The 20403-nt window shown below is 58.3% G+C and overlaps 2 protein-coding genes across 8 annotated transcripts in view; one reads left to right on the top strand and one right to left on the bottom strand.

Annotated features, from left to right (window-relative positions):
• Positions 1–6604, bottom strand: part of IFT140 (intraflagellar transport 140) — a 63838-nt gene extending 57234 nt beyond the window's left edge. The window contains exons 1-3 of one of the 4 annotated variants that reach the window (XR_007135013.1): positions 6529–6604; positions 4952–5730; positions 1085–1239 (exon numbers count right to left, since the gene is read on the bottom strand). Coding sequence is in view for 3 of the 4 variants with exons in the window: in XM_047780979.1 (XP_047636935.1) it covers positions 1085–1231 (147 nt within the window). In the remaining variant the exon portion in view is untranslated. Of the gene's footprint in view, positions 1–1084; positions 1240–4951; positions 5731–6528 lie in introns of those variants that run through there. The other 3 variants (XM_047780979.1, XM_047780977.1, XM_047780978.1) reach the window with 3 other exon arrangements.
• A 2293-nt stretch (positions 6605–8897) lies between these two features.
• CRAMP1 (cramped chromatin regulator homolog 1) overlaps positions 8898–20403 on the top strand; it is a 48002-nt gene continuing 36496 nt past the window's right edge. Inside the window, exons 1-4 of one of the 4 annotated variants that reach the window (XM_047780972.1) lie at positions 8898–8981; positions 9335–9681; positions 18598–18788; positions 19309–19365. In XM_047780972.1, the coding sequence (XP_047636928.1) occupies positions 8962–8981; positions 9335–9681; positions 18598–18788; positions 19309–19365 (615 nt within the window). In that variant the 5' untranslated portion in view covers positions 8898–8961. The remainder of the gene's footprint in view (positions 8982–9334; positions 9682–18597; positions 18789–19308; positions 19366–20403) is intronic. The other 3 variants (XM_047780974.1, XM_047780973.1, XM_047780975.1) reach the window with 3 other exon arrangements.

The following is a 20403-nucleotide window of genomic DNA, read 5'->3' as shown; positions in this document are numbered from 1 at the left end:
CTGCAGTGCTCCTGTGGACGACTGCGGCTAACAAGCCTGACTAGCATCCATGAGGACGTGGGTTTGATTCCCGGCCTTGCTTGGTGGGTTAAGGATCTGGTGTCACCCTGAGCTGTAGTAAAGGTGGCAGACGTGGCTCGGATCTGGCGCTGCTGTGGCTGTGGTGAGACCGACAGCTGCAGCTCCGATTCGACTCCTGGCCTAGGAACCTCCATGTGCCGCGGTCAAGTTAAGACGAGGTCATTAGAGTGGGTGCTGGTCCCACATGCCTGGCGTCCTTCTAAGAGGAGGACAGAGGCCTGGACATGGACACTCAGAGGAGTTTGCCATGTGACGATGAGGGGAGACTGCAGTGACATGGGGACCAGCCAAGGACACAGGACGCTGGCTGCACCAGAAGCCGATATAAACACAGAACAGATCCTCCACTTGAGCGAGCCCTGCCAGCCCCTTGCTTGAGATTTCTGGCTTCCAGAAGTACGAGAGAGTCCTCTTCTGATGGTTTTTTTTTTTTTTTTTTTGCTTTTTAGGGCTGTACCGCGCAGATGGAGGTTCCAAGGCTAGGGGTCCAATCAGAACTAAAGCTGCTGGCCTACACCACAGCCACAGCAACGCGGGATCCAAGCCACAACTGCGACCTAGACCACAGCTCAGGGCAATGCCGGATCCTTAACCCACTGAGCGAGGCCAGGGATCAAACCCGAAGCCTCATGGCTCCTAGTTGGATTCATTTCTGCTGTGCCACGACGGGAACGGTACATTTCTGCTGTTTTAAGCCACACAATTTGAGGTCATCTGTTAAGGAAGCTACTTTCAAATGGCCAATGTGAGTCAACAGGAGGCTGGAGAGGGGCCAGTTCTGGTTGGTGACCGTGAATGGGCCGTGGAATCTGTCTTACGCATCCCTCAACACGCCCCCAACACTGAACAGCAGGGGTGAAAGGATTATTCACATGACAGGGCGTTTATAAAGCTCGGAACCTGGACTTCGGTGAGAATACACACCCACCCACCCACCCACCCCCACACACCCACATGATGGGAGCAGAGGTACAGAGGTCAGAGCGGCACCCGCCACACTCACCTGCTCCAGGTATATGTCCACAGTTCCTCCTAAGGCTGGGTTGACAGAAGCCACAGCCAGGAACGGATGAACGGGGTGCCAGCAGATATGGGAGGGGGTCCCCGCTGCGTCCGGGGCTTCCACGCGGTGGTCAAAGTAGAGCAGCATGATGAGACCTGCAGGGCGACAACAGCCGTGCCCTTCGCTACAGAGATCGAGGAAGGAGAAGACCCCGAGCCTGCAGTCCTAAGACACAGGGCACGCGCTCGGGGGCCCTGCGGGCGGCTGCAGGCCATGGAGCACGGACGGCGTCTCAAGCCTGGGAAACATGCAGTCGGCAGCAAGGGCCGGGAGCAGGCCCAACGGGGAAGAGCAACACAGACTCGCCAGCGCAGCCGGAAGGACAAGCCCCTTGGTCATTTTTATCCCTGAAGCATAATGAGGACTGTTGATATTTCTACAGCTGTCCCCCGCCTTTTTTTCCTGCTTTTGAGGGCCCCATCCGTGGCAGGTGGAAGTTCGCAGGCTAGAGGTCAAATCAGAGCTACAGCTGTCAGCCTAAGCCACAGTAGCAGTAACGCCAGATCCAAGCTGCATCTGCCACCCATACCACAGCTCACGGCAACGCCGGCTCCTTAACCCACTGAGCGAGGCCAGGGATCGAACCTGCAACCTCATGGTTCTTAGTTGGATTTGTTTCTGCTGTGCCATGACAGGAGCGCCTCGACAGCTTCCTTTTAAGCAAAATTTTCAAATCATAAGAGACAATCCAGGGAACTGGCAGTTTCCCAGGGACCTACTAGGTTAAGGACTCAGTCGTGGTCACTGCTACGGCTCAGGTCTCATCCCTGGCCCAGGAACTTCTACATGCTGCAGCCATGCCGCCTCCCCCCCACCGCCACAAATAAAAATAAAAATAAAAGCAAAAGCTGCACAAAAGAGAAATATGCAGAACAACCTGGCACTCACATTTCTTACCCTCTTTTTTTTCTTTTTAGGGATGCACCCATGGTATGCAGAAGTTCCCAAGCTAGGGGTCGAATTAGAGCTGTAGCTGCCGGCCTACACCACAGCCACAGCAACACCAGATCTGAGCCAGGTCTTCGACCTACACCACAGCTCACGGCAACGCTAGATCCTTAACCCACTGAGCAAGGCCAGGGATTGAACCTACGTCCTCATGGATCCTAGTCAGCTTCGTTTCCGCTGAGCCACAATGGGAACTCTGATCCAGAAAACTTTCAAAGTGGAGTTCCCATCGTGGCTCAGTGGTTAACGAATCCAACTAGGAACCATGAGGTTGTGGGTTTGATCCTTGGCCTTGGTCCGTGGGTTAATGATCGGGCGTGGCCGTGAGCTGTGGTGTAGGTTGCAGACTCGGCTTGGATCCTGCATTGCTGTGGCTGTGGCATAGGCTGGTGGCTATAGCTCCTATTGGACCCCTAGCCTGGGAACCTCCATATGCCATGGGAGTGGCCCTAGAAAAAGCAAAAAGACAAAAAAAAAGAAAAAAAAAGAAAAAGAAAACTTTCAAAGTAAGTTTCAATGTGCTGCAGCCAACCAAGGGTGTGAATTCTGGGCTGTGGGAAACTCTTATTCATATTTAACAAGTTTAATTTGTGAAAACAGGCCTTGGAAAGATGAGTAGTATGTTCACTTTGCTGTGATGATGCAGAAAGAATTTTAACAGCACTGGAGAAAGTGAGCCTGATTTCCTCGTCTATTTCAAAAGTCACTTTGTCATAAGCAGAAGATCTTTAAATTACTGTCTTCCTGCTGGTGCCTTGCAAGAGGCTCTCCCCACAGCCCTGCTCTGGGTACTCAGGAGGCTTCCTCTTGCCACCAGGGCCTTGGACTTGACTTCTAGGCTGGTCTGCGTGCTGCATAGTTTCCTACCTGGTATTTCTCCATTGCTGCATTTAAGCTTTATTGTAAATGTGTGTTTGCGTAGCCTCCAGTCCCTACCAGATTCTCTGGGGGCCACAGGGGCACCCCCAACACCTGGAACACTGTCTTGTAGTCACCAGGGACCAATACTTGAATCCCTGACAAAGATATTAATTAGCGAGGAAAGATGCTTTTGCTGTTTTATTATTTGTAAAAAGTGGGTTAAGGCGTTCCCGTGATGGCTCAGGGTTTAAAGAACCTGACTAGGATCCATGAGGATGCGGGTTTGATCCCTGGCCTCGCTCAGTGGGTTAAGGATCTGGCATTGCTGTGAGCTGTGGTGTAGGCCGGCAGCTGTAGCTCCAATTAGACCCCGAGCCTGGGAACCTCCACATGCTGCAGGTGTGGCCCTAAAAAGCAAAAAAAAAAAAAAAAAAAAAAAAGGTGGGTTAAGGCCAGGGTGAATGAGTCCATTTTTATACAATGTATGATGGTTCATAATTCCTTTCACCTGTGTTAACATTTTTCAGCAGTGATTAAATATCATCTGGAGTTCCCATCATGGCGCAGTGGTTAACGAATCTGACTAGGAACCATGAGGTTGCAGGTTCGGTCTCTGCCCTTGCTCAGTGGGCTAACGATCCGGCGTTGCCGTGAGCTGTGGTGTAGGTTGCAGACGCGGCTCGGATCCCGCGTTGCTGTGGCTCTGGCGTAGGCCGGCAGCTACAGCTCCGATTCGACCCCTAGCCTGGGAACCTCCATATGCCGCGGGAGCGGCCCAAGAAATAGCAAAAAGACAAAAAAAAAAAAATTATCTGCATGATGCTGAAGAAAAGTTACCAAGGCAAACACAAGGAAGAGAGATGACCAAGAATAAAATCGTGCCCCACTGGCTCCAGCGCAGAGACAAGTGCACTTCCTTTCCTTAAAACAACATCAGGGTCTCTAGACCACAAAATGACTTGTCCACGTATAACCTTTGGGGAAATGAAGAAAAAATTTCTATTTGTTCTCACCAATTTGCTCCTCTCACATCCAGTCCTGCACCATCTCCCCCCGCCCTTTTTAGGTCCACCAGGAGTGGGGGGGCATGTGGAAGTTCCTAGGCTAAGGGTGGAACTGGAGCTGCAGCTGCTGGCTTCTGCCACAGCCAGCCACATGGAATCCGAGCCACGTCTGCGACCTCCATCACAGCTCACCGCAAAGCAGGATCTTTAACCCACTGAGTGGGGCCAGGGATCGAACCCCCATCCTCATGGATACTGTGTCGGGTTCTTAACCTGCTGAGCCGCCACGGGAGCTCCCGTGCAACGTCTTTACGCCTCCACCTTTTGGGAGGGAACTTGTTAAGGTTTCTCAACAGAGCGGCTCCCGCTACTAAGTTTATTACTGCTTGGAGATGGAGATGCTGCAGGAGGGAGATGGAAAGGCTTTGAGGCAAAGGGAGCTTAGTGGAAGGGCACGACGGGCCACCCCGAAAGCCTCACCGCCCGGACCCCCTTTCCCCGGCCTCGGGCACTGCGGGGTCACAACTGCACTCCGAGGGCACGAAAGACCTCCTTCGCCGGTTTAGGCCGTGCAGTGCCCCGGGCCGCAGGGCTGGCAGCGCAGAAAGAGGGTTTTCCCATTCCCTCCCCGTCCATATGCCGCACCGCGAGCGCCGCGGGAACCGCCGCCTCCCCTCCGGGCCGGCTCCCCCGGGCCCCCCGAGGCCACGCGGGCCTCACTCGGACCTGCCTGCGCGGAAGGCGGCCCTTACCCTGCGCCGGCCGCTCCGGCGTTCCGCCCGCACCGGAATTTGGGATGAAAATAATCTGGCGTGGGGAGGGGTCCGGCGCGCCCCGATGTCGCCCTCCTCCCAGGCCCCGGGCCTCCGGAGCCCCTCCCCGGCCCCGCCTAGTCGTCGCCCTCCTCCCGAGTCCCCCGACCTCCTCCTGCGGGGCCCCGGCCCCCACCCCTGAGCCCCTACTTCCCTGCCCCAGGTTCCCGGCGGGTACTCACCTTGGCTGGGCCGCAGCGCCACCGCGCGTTGCCGGGACAACGGCTGCCAGACGAGCACTGATACCGCCGAAGGGGAGCGAGCGGCCGAGGCCGCCCGAAGCGTCCCGAGAGGCCGGAAAGAGCCGAAGACTATCGGGAATGTTCGTGCGGCCCCAGGGCAGGATTTCTCCCGCGATACGCGAGCCGCGAGCCGCGCGCTGCCGCAGGACGAGTTGCCCTTTCGCAGCCTCGGTCCAAGAGGCCACGACGCTAGCTCGCAGAGGAGGCCTAGGGACCAGGATGTGCCTTTCTGCGCAGAGTCGGGAAGCCGATTAATTCTTTTTGGTGTGGTGGGGATGCATGGCCCGTTGGCCTACCCACTCTTGTAGTTACATCTCCCCAGCCACGTAGGTCAGTCGGTCAGGGGGAGGAAGGCAGCAGGGAGATTGTGGGGAAGAAACGGAACGCCATCTTTAAGCGTCTCTCCTCTCTGGCTCATCTTATTGCTAGGACTCCTGGACCCCCAGACGGCTTGCTAGGCTCTGCTATGTCTAGTTACAAGGAGGGGGTCCTTCAAGAGTATTTCTGAGAAAAACCAGTTGATTCAACATAGTTCTTTGAAGTTTATAGCTCAGGACCTGCGTTCAATGCTTTGTGGGCCTCATGGACGCCTTTGGCAAGAAAGTGACAGCCAACGACAGGGGTTCATCTGGTTAGAAACTTATCTGCTGTCTAGCCCTGGCGGCATTCCCCAAGGGTTAGCAACGTGCCGCCTTGTTCTCACGGGCTGGTAGGTTAAACTAGTTTGGAAGAGAAAAAAAAAGCAATTATCATTTATTTTAAAAAGGTACTACAGCGAAACAAAAGAGGTCCAATTGGTAAACAAATAACAAAAACAAAACAGGTAAATGTTGGTACTACTTAAACGGAAGAGCTAGGCGCTGAATCAAACACATACAGGGAAGATTCTATTTTTTTTTTTTTTTGTCTTTTTGCTATTTCTTTGGGCCGCTTCCGCGGCATATGGAGGTTCCCAGGCTAGGGGTCTAATCGGAGCTATAGCCCCCGGCCTACGCCAGAGCCACAGCAACGCGGGATCCGAGCCGCGTCTGCAACCTACACCACAGCTCACGGCAACGCCGGATCGTTAACCCACTGAGCAAGGGCAGGGACCGAACCTGCAACCTCATGGTTCCTAGTTGGATTTGTTAACCACTGCGCCACGACGGGAACTCCCGGAAGATTCTATTTTTTAAACAACCCCTTTTTCAGAAACTAGAATTTTATTGAGTAAATAGGACACATAACATTGTGTAAGTTTACGGTATATCGGCTGTTACTGTGATACGTGTATATATTATAAAATGATCGGGATGTAGAGAGATATTTATCACCCTACACAGTGATAGTACAATACTTTGCCTGCAGCCATTATACTCTGCTTTAGGTAATACTGCAAATGTGTACCCTTAAAAACCACTTTTCCTCCCTTCATAAGTACTAGAATTTATAAAGCACTCCTTTATTCCTCAAGCGAAGGAAAACAACGCAAGTGCGCAGCACCACCTGCCACGCTTAAGAACTTCAAAAGTACTCACACAACCCAATAAAGGATGTGTTTGTCTGCCTCAGTTACCCTCGCACAGTTTCTCGTTAAAAACCCGCTTCGCGCCGGATTCGAGACTCAAGAGTTGAGGCGGCGATTTCTTCTCACGCATCCGTCAACACGGCCGGGGCCAATCCCAGCCGGGGCTCTCACTCTATTGGCTGTGGGTCCACCAATCCTGAGAGACGTACTAGCCCGCACGGCCGCGAGGCTGGCGTCACAACATTACCCGCGTCGTAGGCCCGCCCCCCCGCCCCCGCCCAGCGTCCGTGCGTGCGAGCGCGCGCGCCCGCTGCTGACCAATGGGAGCGCCCCTGGGGGGGCGCGCCCGATGAAAACACCGACGAGCTCGGCCTCGCGCGCGTCGCCCCGCCCCGGCCCGCGCGCCCGCCGCCCCGGCCCCGCCCCGCGCGTCGCCTCCGAGGACTCCGCCGGCCGCCGTAGCCGGAACTGCTCCTGTGCGCCGGGAGCCGGGCCTCGGGGAGGCTGAGCGGTGGCAGCACCAGCGCCCGCAGCCCCGTCAGCCGCACACTGGCCGTGGAGGGGACGTGCCGGGTCGCGTGCCACTCGGCGACTGCTTCCGAGGCGGCAGGACCACACCGACGTCGCGTCCTCTCAGCAGTCGGCGCTCGGGGGCCGGAGCTGCCCGACCCGGCCGGTTCTGCGGGCGCCCGGGAGGCCCCCGGGGGGCCCGGGAAGCCAGGCTGCTGCGAGGCGTTGATGAAAAAGGTGACCGGAGGCTGGGGCTCGGGAGGGTTAGGCCGTCCCTACTGGCTGTCACGGCGAGGTCAGGCTCCCAGCCGGAGCGGGGCTGCGGGAGAAGCGGCCTGCGCCCTGGCGGCGGTTACGCACGCGGTGTTGTGTCGAGGCGGCTTGGATGGGCCCGGACCCAGAAGCGTTGCGTTGACAGCGCTCTTTGTGTGTAGTCAGAAATCAGCCAGAGAGGGAGGGTTTTGCTTTTCCTTACCCTAAATGCGACAAATGGTGTCCAGCCGGCATTGGACTTGAGGTGATCCCACCCCTGTGCGCGGTCAGGAAGTAACGTTGGAGGTACTTGGTAAGAGGATTCCATCTCCGTGTTTTCTTTTTCCCTTCGGGGAAAACTCCGAAATATCCTTTTGATTCTGAAAAGCCACGTCCTTCTATATTCAGTTTAGTGTCTTCTAATATTCAGCCTGGCAAACGGGCGAGTTTATTTGTAGCGGGTGTAAGCTTTGCCCGGCACCTGGCCTGCCTGGCTGGCTCTGGGAAGTAGGGTTGTCCCCATTATAACCCAGAGGAAGGCCCTTTAGGATACTTTCAAGTTTCTTAGGTAGACGTGGGTAGGTTGAGAAGTGACTAGTGAGAGAGCCTGTGCAATGAGATTCTTTCAGTTGGGGTATCTGTCTTGTGTGGTTCTAGCCTTTGGGAGGTTTGGTTTTGCTTTGTTTTAAACTGCCCTGAATTCAGATGATTTATGACATCAATTGCAACAGACGAAGACCGTTCCGATAGTTTTGAGGCAGCGTAGGTTAGAGCAGGAGAAGGTGTCACTGTGATTTTAGTCATTTCCAAACGTTTCTATGAAAGACCCTTCCCTCTGTTGCTGGATTTCATTGTTGGCCTTGAGGCTCTGCTCCCCTTTTCCTTTTAAATGAGAATGTTTCCATTCTCAGCAGTTGCCTTGGGCACGTCAGACGCAGCAGGGGCCTAGAAGCCACACCTGTTGAGGCTTTCACTATTTCTCATTCTTGTTGCCTCGCAGGTATACGCTACTTTTTGTGGGCTTAGGGTGTTGATGGTATCTGACTCTCTCAGAATTAAGTGAGCGGATTTGCTTTTTTGGGCCACAGACACTTGTTCTTGAGTCCTCACGTTTTGTTGCTGGCATTTCTCACAGCAGAGAGTAACAGCGTTAAGGCACGATTTTTATCCATGGTCACCTGGACTTTTAACACAATTCTTACTGTTCATTTTTTCATTTGGACCGGGCTGTAGCTGTGCTGTTCCTCTTAGGGCTGGCTCCAACCAGCTCCGGGCAACAGGCTCCTTTGTTGCAAAAGCAGTTTTCATTCATAAATCCCCCAGCATACATCTCCCACCCTTGGAAGCAAGATTCCCAGAAACCCCGAGCTTATTATGCTTTATGTCTGTTTTAAGATAAGCAGGCGGACCGACAGCCGCGGGCCACCATGGAGTTCCCTGCGCACGCAGGCGAGCCTGCGCCTCTCCTCTGCCCGGCTGGTTCCGGGCCCCTCGACCCCGCTCCGGGGCCAACGTTGGGGGCCGGCGTGCAGGGCAGGTGCCCGGAGCCCCGCGCGTTTCGGGCGGGCGGGGGGGGGGGGGGCGGGGACGGGTGGGGTCGCGGGGCGCGGGCGCCGAGGCCCGGCTGGCCCAGGCGGCGCGGGGAGCGAGGCCGTTGCGCAGGCTGCCCGCCGTGCAGGCCATGAGCCGCGGGTCCGCCGGGTAGGTGGCTCAGGGCCCCGGGACGCCGGCGCCCCCGGCCCCCGGCCCCCCGGCCCGACCCCGGGGCCGGGGCGCCGCGTGCAGGGCCGTGCGGGCGCGGCAGCCCGCCGCCGCCGCCTCCGTCGCCCGCCGCCGAGCCCCGGGCCGGGGCGTCCCGGGGGCGCCGGGCGCGGGGGCCGGGCCGGGGCCGGGGGCGGCCGCGGCGGGCTCGGGCCCCGGGCGGCGCGGCGGGCGGGCCGCGGGAGGGACTGGAACAAACAACGGCGGCCATGTTGAGAGGGGATCGTGCGGCCAAACTTCGCAGGCTGCGGGCCGCGCGCCTCACCCGGGCCCCTGTCCCCCTCCCCGGCCAGGATGACAGTGAAGTTGGGAGACAGCGCCGGCGGGGAGGAAGGGCTCAAGAGGCTGGGCAAGAGGTCGGCCGATGAGGACTCGCTGGAGGGAGAGGGGCCCGGCGGCGCGGACGCGGCCGAGGACGGCGGCGGCACAAAGAGGGACGGCAAGACCCCCCGCGACGGCGGCGACGGCCCCCAGGCCCCGGCGGGCGGCCCGCAGGCCCCGTCCCCCCCGCCCGCCGGCCCCCAGGACCAGCACCACTTCCTCAGGTCCAGCGTGAGGCCGCAGAGCAAGAGGCTCAGGAAGGACTCGTCCTGCGCCGGGGGGAGCAGCGGCGCCGGCGGCTCAGCGCCCCGCGGCAAAGGTAGGGGACCCCGGCCCCTTGCAGGGTGTGTACCCCGCTCCCCGCCCCCGCGCTTGTCCCCCCACGCCGGCTCTGGGCGGCCCTTTGGAGGGGCACCTGCCCCCTTCCTCCCCCACAGAGGCCGTTTCCTTCTGTGTTTCAACTGTGTTGAGAGGAAATGAGTGTTCTCTCCCTGGGCCAATGCATGGATTCCCGAAAGCTGGGTCTCCCCTGGAAGAATCCTTGATGATTTATCTGGTAGGCTGCTTTCCAGGCAGACAACAGTTGAGGATCGGGGAGAGGAAATACCTGCTGCGGTATCTCTTCCCCAGACATCAGCTGGTGGAAACACAGCGAAGGAAGGAACGGGCTCCTGAAACGCTAAGGAGCCAGGGGTAGATGCTGAAGGGTCTGACTTGAGCTCCGCGCCCCCAGCACGTGTGTGCACACGCGGGGCTCAAAAACATGAAGGGCATCAAGACGTGGCCTTTGGTAGTTGAGCCAAGATTTCCTTGGGTGCCGGGAAGGCGTCTCCCCTGGTGTAAGACGTGGTGAGAGCGGCTGTGGCCTGGGGTAAAGGAGCTGCGGTCTACAATGTTTGTCCTGGTCACGGAGAATTTGGGGGCTTTACAAGGGTCCCTGCCAGAATGCCGAGAAAACCACGTGTCCGCTTTGTTCCTGATGTGGTCTTCCATTGTTGTCTGCTTGTGTCTACTTATATTTTACCCTTTTTGTTTTTTCTTAATTGGATGGGTGACCTGTTCATAGCATCCTTTTCAAGTTTCAGGTCATCATTTCAGGTCAGGGTTGGAGCATTTTTATAGATAGCAAATATAACACCATTTTCTGGTGAGTGTCACAGGCAGAAACCTATCACTTAGTTCCGTGACAAATGGCGGTTTCAGTTTACTAGATGGTCCTGATAATTGTGAGGCGGTGCGCCCACTTCAGAGATCTGTGCTGCATGCCACTCCTGCCTCATTTTGGCCGAGCAGGACTGGCCTCTGAAATCGTGGCCCACCTCATTTTTTGGGTAATGACTCTCGGTGTAAGTATACTTACTTGAAGATGGAAGCATAAGGTAATTTTGTATGCTTCGGAAGCTAAAACGTGGAGTTCCCGTGGTGGCACAGTGGTAATGAATATAGCATCTATGAGGACTCGGGTTCGATCATGGCCCCGCTCAGTAGGTTAAGGCTCCGGCATTGCTGTGAGCTGCAGTGTAGATCAAAGACGAGGCTCAGATCTGGCGTGGCTACGGCTGTGGTGTAGGCGGCTGCTGCAGCTCCCATTCAACCCCTGGCCTGGGAGCTTCCATATGCTGCAGATGCGTCCCTAAAAAGGAAAAAAAAAAAAGAAGTTGAAACTTGCCTTATGGAAGCTGATTTTGTGCAAAAGTTGCTGATCATTTGGGAAAGTGTTATTTTGTTTTACTGGCGCTACTTGTTTTGTAAAAAATAGTTTTTTTACTCCTGGTTGCAGATATGTCTGGGTCATCACGTGTAAGCTCCTGGGGTGCCTTCGAGGGTTTGTGGTTTCGGAAGCCGGGCTCTGGAGTCCAGGCGGGTTCCCGGCTCCCCCTGGCCCTCTGACCTCGGCCTGCTCACTTGATCTCTCACACCTGCTTTTCCGTCAGAGCAGCAGCATCCACAGCTCTGAGAGGAGGGCCGCAGGCTCGCTCTACTTTGTCCACGTGCGGCTGCTGGGGTGCAACGAGGCGCTGGTGTGAACCTGCCCCCGTCCATGGCCACCTGTATATGAGCAGACGTGATGCTAAAACTTCCGTTAGAATCGTGGCAGTCGGGCAAGGGTAGGTTTGCTTCTGTTTGCAGTTGAGCCAGGCCCAGATGGAGAAGGGTTCCTGGATCAGCCTGGCCTCAGATCTGTTCTTGGTTCTTGCCCAAGGTGTGGCTTGGAGCAGCAATCCACTTTCCATTAGTAGAGTGGAGGTTTGGTAGAATTTGTGCTTCTCGTGGCGGGTGTATTTTCCTGTTGTCGAGAGCAGCTGGTTCTCCATGCAAACGACGAGGCTGCCCCGGGACGGTGTCCGGGAGAGGTGCAGAAGGCACGCGGCCTCGCTTCACAGAACCTGGCGCTCTCCTGGCCTTGGGCCTCCTAGTGGGGCCCCCTCGGCTGTTGTTCACCACGCCCAGGAACCGTTCCCCCCCCCCCCCCCCGCACGGTCAGGGCAGCTGCTGCTTCCTCCTGGCCTCCATGCGACAGCATGCCTGTGGCCTTCTGAAAAAGATGCCTCGAGGAGCGTTTGTCTTACCTCCAGTGGTGAGCCTTCCAGGCTCCATCCTAATGGTTGGAGAACTTTGCTGCAGGTTTGGGAGGAAAAGGCTTTTGGGGGAAGGACTTTCTTCTCGTTTTTTTTTTCGCACAACTATATTTTCTTTCTTTATGATAAACTCTTGTCAACTTAAGTGAAAAATTATTCTTTTTGTGGTCCAGGGCTGAGTCAAATTCTTTTGGATTTTTTTTTTTCTTTTGGCCACACCTGCAGCATGCAGAAGTTTCCAGGCTATAGATTACACCTGAGACACAGCTGTAACCTGAGCCACAGTAGGGACAGTGCTGGATCCTTAACCTGCGGAACCCCTGGGGAACTCCCAAATTCTTTTTTTTCTTTTGCTCTTTAGGGCTGCAGCTGCTGCATGTGAAAGTTTCCAGGCTAGGGGTTGAATCAGAGCTACAGCTGCCAGCCCACACCACAGCCACAGCAACGCCGGATCCTTAACTCACTGAGCGGGCAGTGGTGGACCCCACCTTCTCATGGATACTAGTTGGGTTCTGTTCTGCTGAGCCACGATGGGAACTCCCCGAGTTCTTTTTGAGTTGAACAAGGGAAGGTAGCTCAGGTTTCTCATTCCTGTGCCAGGCATCTTGCGTCTCTGTTACCTCGCATTTATGTGGGTGCAGACACAGGTTTGCTGTTTAAATAACCCACTCCACTTGACCAGAAGGTCAGCTGCAGGTCAGCAGCCAGTGGATCTGCGTGATGCCACAACAGATGCTCCTCTGGCCCGACTGTGCTGCCTAGAGTGGCCCTGCTGTGCTGCTCGGGGACACGCTCGAGGCTGAGTTGGCAACCTGTAGAACACAGGCCGGGAGACAGGGCTCCCGGGGCCTTCCTCGTCTGGCCAGTTCACCATCTGGGCGGTGGTGGACAAATGAGTGCTTCTTAGTGGGGGCAGCGCGGGTGCCTGCCTCACCACGGGGAGCCCTGCGTGAAGCCCTGAGGGAGTGACTGGCCCACAGACTCCCGGTGCTTCTCGTGGGGAGGACGCGTGAGGCCAGGAGTCTTACAGGCGGGCCAGGCGGGGGGAGGGTAGGGGTCCTGGGCTTGCCCTTGTCAGAATTTGGGGGGAGGGGAGCAGAGTCAGAAAATGCACCGGCTCCGCTGTGGGTGACGTCCCTGGCGTGACCGCGCGTGCGTGTGCTGAGCTGGCCGTGAGCTGCGCACAGAAAGTCTGTATTTTGCATCCTTTCTGGGCCGACGGTAGCTTCTAGGTGTTTTTGTTTGTTTTTTGTCTTTTTCAGGCTGCACCCATGGCATCGGGAGGTTTCCAGGCTAGGGGTCGAATTGGAGCTGCAGCTGCCGGCCTACCCCACAGTCACAGCAACGCGGGATCCTTAACCCAGTCAGCAAGGCCGGGCATCGACCCTGTGTCCTCATGGATGCCAGTCAGACTCGTTTCCACCAAGTCCTGACGGGAACTGCAGCTTCTAGGTGTTTTTGAAAGGCGCCTCATGAGCTAGCTTGCCCTGCTGTGGGCGTCCTCTGGGCCACGGTGTCCTGCCGGGAAGAAGGGCGCACCAGCCCTTGGGTGACCTCGCTTTTCCACCCAGAGCCGCTGCTGCGGGCAGAGGGCTGTCTCCGACTTTGCAAACAGGTGCTGCAGCCGCGCTCACCTGACTCGGGGCAGAGGCGTCCACTGTGGGGGGCGAGGGCGGACTTGGGTCCCCTGTGGCTGGTGGTGCCTGGAATTGGGCGCGCCTCTCTCCACCGGGCTCTGCTCGGGGCACGGGGAGCCGGCATGCGTGGCTGGCCTGGCGCCGCTCCCCCTCTGTGCCATGGTCTGTTGGCCTTGCTCTGCAGGCACCGGGGCCAGGGGATGTGCCTGATCACCCAGAACTCAGAGACTGGAGAGGCGCCTATGCCACGGCCCATCCAGGAAACACCGCCGAGCCAGGTCTGGAGCCGCGTGGAGGGCAGGACGCTCCCGACCACGACACCTGGTCCTGGTCCTGACCCGCAGCCCTGTGCACACACGGTCAGGGCTGCTTCCAAGACGCCACCGTGGAGCTGGGCCGGACGGGAGGAATACGCCTGTGACCCGGAGGTTCTGGGGGGCCATTCAGTTCAGAGCTGTGCCGGTGGCGTTTGCTCCGCGTCAGAGACGTGGGGAGGCAGTGTGGACAGCGGATGAGTTTGGTTTGCCGGCCGAGCTCATCTTCAGGTCATGCTTCATTGACTGGTGCCTCCTGAGCGTCTGGAATTGTCTTGAGCCTCCACGTGAGCCTGAGGATGTTCATTTCCTCTGGGACGTTGCGTTTTGTCCTGGATAATGCGCAGACAGCGAAGTCCCAAGTGGAAAGACCAGCGGTGTTGGAGTCGGTGCTGTGGCGGAGCCTTGATCCCGTGAGGCAGCTGCGGGGCTCTTAGCACCAAGGACCGCATGCGAGATGCCAGGAGAAGACCTTCCCAGGGCTTCATGGCTTAGCAGGGATGTCTGGAATTTCCTGCGGAAAACCATTTGGAAGCCTCCACCTCATTTCACGGAGAGCGCCTTCGCTTTACTGGCAGCAGTGGGCTGACGCCTTGGAGGAGGCCGGCCCTGGTCTGAGTGGAGGGGGCCCGGAGGCCCTGGCTGCGCTGGGCTGGGCGTGTCCTGGGACCACGAGCTTCCAGGCCAGCTTCAGATCACGGAGGAGGACGCTGCGGAGCCCGGGACCCAGGACGGGGGCTCTTTCGAGACGGGCTGGATGAGGAGTGTGTGGGAGGGAGGCTGGGTCGCCTCCTGCGGTGGAACCGAGCCGCAGCGGGCACAGCTGACGACGGACGGGGGCGTCTGGGTTCATCTGGCGGGCGACACTCTTACCAGAATTGGTTTGCTGATGTCCTCCCCTCTCTGTGGTCCTGCTGGAGCGGGTGTCCCCTTAGCTACATCTGGCGGTTCCGGCGTGTGACTCGGATGGCGTGTGTCACCTCCGGGAGCCTTGGCCTGGCACTTCCTGTTTCGACGGCGGCGTGCTGTGACCCAAGGGTGACGAGTGGGGCCAGCGTGTGTGCCATCTCAGCCTGTGCGCTCACATGCCAGGGGCCCTCTGGGGGGGCGGGCGGGCCCGAAGACGCCTGCATCAGCTGGACTGGCAGCGGGTGAAGTCGGGAGGCCCGCTGGCCTCTCCCGCCGGGATGGACGTTTCTGAAGCTCTCAAGTTGGCCTCGTTTCCTGCCACCCTGGGGTTTCATGGTTACCCTCGGAAGGAGGGTCACCACATCCAGAGAAAAGCTCCAGGACTGGCGTTGTGTGGAGACAGGGAGGGGGGCGGCGTCTTCCAGGTCCAGCCGAATTAAGTTACAGAGTCTTGTTTCTAGAGGTCCCGTCCTCCAGAGTCCTGCTGCCTGCCGCTCACTGGCCTGTGGCCCCTCTGTTTCCTCATCTGTCACGGACTGAGGGGCCATTGGGATCGAGGGCCCTGCAGCCTCTGATTCTCGTGGCTCTGTGCGTAACGAACATAGACGCAGCCATGACCCAGGTGGCAGCCGTCACCCTGTCATGCGTTCTGGGAGGATGGCGCCTGGGTCTGGGGTGTGAGGGTGATTTGTCTTCTTTCTGTTTTTCTTTTCTGGCCACGCCCACAGCATGTGGATGTTCCCGGGCCAGGGATCAAACCCCAGCCACTGAGGTGACAATGCCAGATCCCTGACCTGTGGCGCCGCCAGGGAACTCCCTGTTCTCGCTTTTGAACACTCATTTGGCTTTAATTTCCCCTGTGAGCCGGAGAGGCCGGGCGTCTCTGCAGTAGACCTCTGGCCTGAGGAGGGGGCGCTGCCTCTCGCCCCCACAGAGCTGCTGTTGTCCGCAGCATCGGCTGTTGTACTGTCCTTCACGTTGCTGGCTTGGGGTGTCCTGTCCACCTGGGGCCCCTTCCAGCTCCGAGACACTTCCCTGCTGGTCTCCTTCGCATGGAAGCTCTTTGTCTCCTTGTCTCAGGTCTGCAGCGCTTGAGCCGGTGCCATTCGCTGGCCAGCAGGATGCCCGCCTCGTGGGATTCTCAGCAACGCACGCGCCGTCCTCTCGAGGGCCGCCAGGGTAATAAGCCTGGGCAGGCGCGCTCGCAAGAGGCCCTTGTTTTGGGAAAGGAGAGCTCACCCGAGGTTGAAAGCGACTCTGACTGACGCCCGTTGTCAGGCAGCCCTGCCTCAGATGAGGGCACAGCGGGAGTTGGGGGCTCCGAATCCACCAGGCCTTCGGGTGTTTGACGGTGCAGTTTATCATTTACTGGTTTTTTAATGGCTGCGCCCTCGGCACACGGAAGTTCCTGGGCCGGGGATTGAATCCAAGCCACAGCGACAGCCTCTGCTGCAGCTGAGGCAGCGCTGCCTCCTTTAACCCACTGTATCCGGCCGGGGATCGAACCTGTGCCTTTGCAGCTACCCGAGCTGCCATAGTCGGATTCACAACCCACCGCAGCACCGCAGGGACTCGGTCTTAAATGGCACACGCACCCTGGCGCCCACAAAGCTTCTCTGACTGAATTACTAAAACGGGGAGAGACCGACGATCCCTGAAGACGTGCCACAGGTTGCCACACCTGTGGAAGCCATTGCGGAAGCGGAGGCTCAGGGACGAGGTCACGGTCTGGTCTGCTCTGGTCTGGTGAGGGTCATGTGCGGAGCCTGCACCGCAGCACACAGGGCTGGTGTCGTTCCTGCTGTGCCCGATGGAGGGAGGGAGCCGCTGCCACGGGCGGGGCTTTAGGCTTGACTGTGTCTGATTCTGCACTGGCCCGCGGGGCTTTGTGCAGTGGGAGCAAAGTCCTGTGTTGTCTAGCACAGTAGCCACTGGCTACATGCAGACGCTGTGTGACGGGTGGGACTGAGGAACTGGGGCTTTTATTTAATTTCAATTTTCTTTTTTTGCTTTTGAGGGGCCCCCCCCAGCTTATGGAGGTTCCCAGGCCAGGGGTTGAATCTGAGCTGCAGGTGCCGGCCTACACCCCAGCCACAGCAACACAGGATCCTTAACCCACTGAGTGAGGCCAGGGATGGAACTCGTGTCCTCATGGATCCTAGTTGAGTTCGTTGAGTGCTGAGCCACGGTGGGAACTCCAGACTTCTAGGTTTCATTTCTTTTATTTCTCAGGATTTTTATTTTCTCGTGATGCTCAGCCCCCAGCCTACACTTGGCTGCTGGGCGGGTGGGAACCAGATGGGACCAGGAAGTGGATGGCAAAGCTCCTGATTAGCTCATTAGGAAAATATTTTACCATAATCTGCATTGCTTTAGCTTTTTTTTTTTTTTTTTTTTAAGGGCCACCCCTGTGGCTTATGGAAGTTCCCCCAGGCCAGGGTTGAATCAGAGCTGCAGCTGCCTGCCTACACCACAGCCATAGCAACACAGGGTCCGAGCCGCGTCTGTGCCCTACACCACAGCTCATGGCAACTCGGGATCCTTAACCCACTGAGCGAGGCCAGGGATCAAACCCACAACCCAATGGTTCCCAGTCGGATTCGTTAACCACGGCGCCACGATGGGAACTCCAACTTTTGCCTTTTAAAACTTTGCTTTCATTGGGCCGCACTGGTGGCATGTGGAAGTTCCCTGGGCCGGGGATCACACCCATGCTGCCGCAGCCGCCTGGGCTGCTACTGTGACAACCCCGGACCCTTTCCTGATAAGCCGCCAGAGGACTCCAGAACACCTCGCTTTCACGATCCTTTTTTTCACCTGCGTTCGGGGTGAGGACCCCTCACTGTCACAGTCCTGCGGTTCTGTGCATGGCGGGCTGCTTATCTCTGGCTGCCTGGGCATCCTGTTCCCTCCCTGTTCCCTCGAGGCGGGGCGGGATGGCCGGATCGGCTCAGGTCATGACCTTCTGTGTCTGACACCTTCACCTCTGCTCTCCCGAGCTGTGTCCAGGGCCGGCGTGGAAGCCCCCAGCTGGACTGCGTGTGCTCCCCCCTTGGTGGTTCTCAGGGCCCGTCTTTGTTGTTGCTGTTCTTTTTTGGCCGCCCCACGGCAGCACACGGAGCTCCCCTGCCAGGGATCGAATCGGAGCCACGGTCACGACCTAAGCCATAGCTGCAGCAATGCCCGATCCTTCATCCGCTGTGTTGGGGATCGAACCTGGACCCAGTGCTCCCAAGACACAGCCAATCCCATTGCACCGCAGCCGGATCTCCTCCACAGCTCATCTCGAGCTGAGGAATGGGTGCTTCAAGAGCGGCCGTGGGTCGTGGGTCCCTCAGAACAGCAGATTTTGCTGGTGCAAATGGATCAAGAGAAAGTTTAAGGCTCCTTGAAGCCGCTGAGGTGTCCTGGGACCCGTGTTCTGAAGTGGTGATCACATCTCGCAGGAGGCAGTGTCTTGCACACAGTGAAATGTCTTCTTGAGTTTGACGTTAAATTTACTGGAAAGAAATAATCATTTCGCCCCATACCTCCTTCGAGAAAGAGCAGCGCTGTGCACGTGCTGCGGGGCTTGGGCTCGAGGAGCAGAGGGAGCGTGTGCCTCCGGAGGGCTGTGTCCCGCGCTCGGCAGGCACGGCCCCTTTCTCCCCTCCCTGGGGACACGGGCGAGTCGGGATGGTGTCCCTTACTGAGTGGCCCGTGGCTGGGGCTGGGTCCCCAGGGCCGACGTGCTGTCATGGGGCCCGGGCGGGACTGCTCCCCAGGATACATCACCGTATCCTCCTTTTTCCCGAAGGAGCTGACGGCGGTGCATCCTCAGCTGGGAACGGGTCTGGGGGGCCGCCTGCCTCCGCTGGGGGCTCCCGCACCTCCTCCCGGAGCCTCGGGTCTTCGGGCGGCGAGAAGGAGGAAGGCAAGAAGGTGCGGCGGCAGTGGGAGTCGTGGAGCACCGAGGACAAGAACACCTTCTTTGAGGGGCTGTACGAGGTGAGTGCCCGCGGGACCCACCCAGCGCCAGCCTCCTCGCGGCCCGTTGCCCACTGACCGCGGGCCCGACCTCCTCCCATGGCTGTCAGCCCGTCCCACTGAGGCAGCCGTTAGCACGTGTCGTTCTGCACTGCTCTTCTTTCTTCTGGCCACCCCCGTGGCCTGCAAAAGTCCTTGGGCTGGGATCAAACCCACGTCACAGTGGCACCTTGAGCCACACCAGTGACCACCAGGGAGCTCCTAGGAAGGGTCTTTGTCTGCCGCTTTTCCTCCTCTCCCAGGGTTTTCTCAAACCCCTTCTTGGCCGGGCAGTGGTGCCCCTCCCCGGGTCTCCCCCTCGACTCGGGAGGGTGTCCCTGAGAGGCAGGGGCAAGGAGGCACTTGCCATATCTGTCAGAGCAGCCAGCACACCCCTGGCACGTCGGGGCTGCCGGGACAGCGGAGAGTCCTTCGCATAAAGCCGTCCCGTCCCCCGGCCGTGACCCAGCCCTGCTCCTAACTGGCTGGTTTTGCCTCCCAGGTTTTGCTTGTTCAGGTCTCCATAGTGACGCTGAACGCACTTTGCCAGCCCTGGCAGGTGCGTATTTCATGACCTTTCCTGGTTTTTTTGCCTGGTATGTGTGTGTATTTTCTTATCTTTTTAGGGCCGCACCCGTGGCGTGTGGGAGCTCCCAGGCTAGGGGATTGCATCAGAGCTGCAGCTGCCGGCCTACACCACAGCCACGCAGGATCCAAGCCGCATCTGCGACCGACACCTCAGCTCACGGCAACGCCAGATCCTTAACCCACTGGGTGAGGCCGGGCGTCAAGCCCGCATCCTCGTGGATACTCGTCGGGTTCATTAACTGCTAAGCCGGCATGGGCACTTCTTGCCCAGTGTTTTTTCAAGCCTATGAGTGCTCCTCTGCAGGCGGAGACAGCGAAGGCCCAGGCTCGCTGCCCGCGTTTGGAAATAAGGTTTTACTGGAAGGCGTGGACAGGCCGGTTCACAGGTGCACTGCCTGTGACCGCACAGCCATTCTCACTGTGCCTGGGGCCTCGGCACCTGAGTGTTTGCGCTCAGGCCGGGCTTTGCTTGGTCAGCCTCGCATCGCTGACCGTGCAGTTCCTTCCCGGTCCCTCGGTAAGCAGTGCTTCCGCGGCCGTCTGGGCGCTCCGGCGTGTTTGACAGCCCCTTTGGGGTGGAGCCTTGGACCAGGTTCTTCCGTCCACGAGCCTGATGCTTTTCCTGGTGCAGTAGCTGCGGTGACCGGTGTAGCCACGCCTGTGAAACAAGGCTCCCGAGGGAAGGAGGCTTCGGGGCTGAAACCAGCAGGAGGGGGCCCGCGGTGTGGGCGGAGGCCCCTCTGACTGGCCTGCTCCCTCCCGGGGTCTGGCTGGGCCCTGCCCTTTCTACCACAGGACTGGCGTGTTGGTGCCGCCGGTCTCGCCCATCTGAGCAGAGAGTGGCATGTCCGCATGGGGCTTGTCCCCATGGAGGTGAAGTCATTCAGACACGCCCAGGTGTGTCCTTGTGTCGCGTCGGCTCTAGGATAGAGAGGGGAGCTGCTCCTGGGGAGCTGTGGCTGTGGGCCAGGCCCCGCCGGCCATGCTTCCTGGAGTGCTCTTGGAATTG

Source organism: Phacochoerus africanus, chromosome 5 (genome assembly GCF_016906955.1).
Source record: "Phacochoerus africanus isolate WHEZ1 chromosome 5, ROS_Pafr_v1, whole genome shotgun sequence".
Lineage (NCBI taxonomy): Eukaryota > Metazoa > Chordata > Mammalia > Artiodactyla > Suidae > Phacochoerus > Phacochoerus africanus.
The sequence above is the reverse complement of the archived record's forward strand: the minus strand, read 5'-3'. Positions and strand labels throughout refer to the sequence as shown.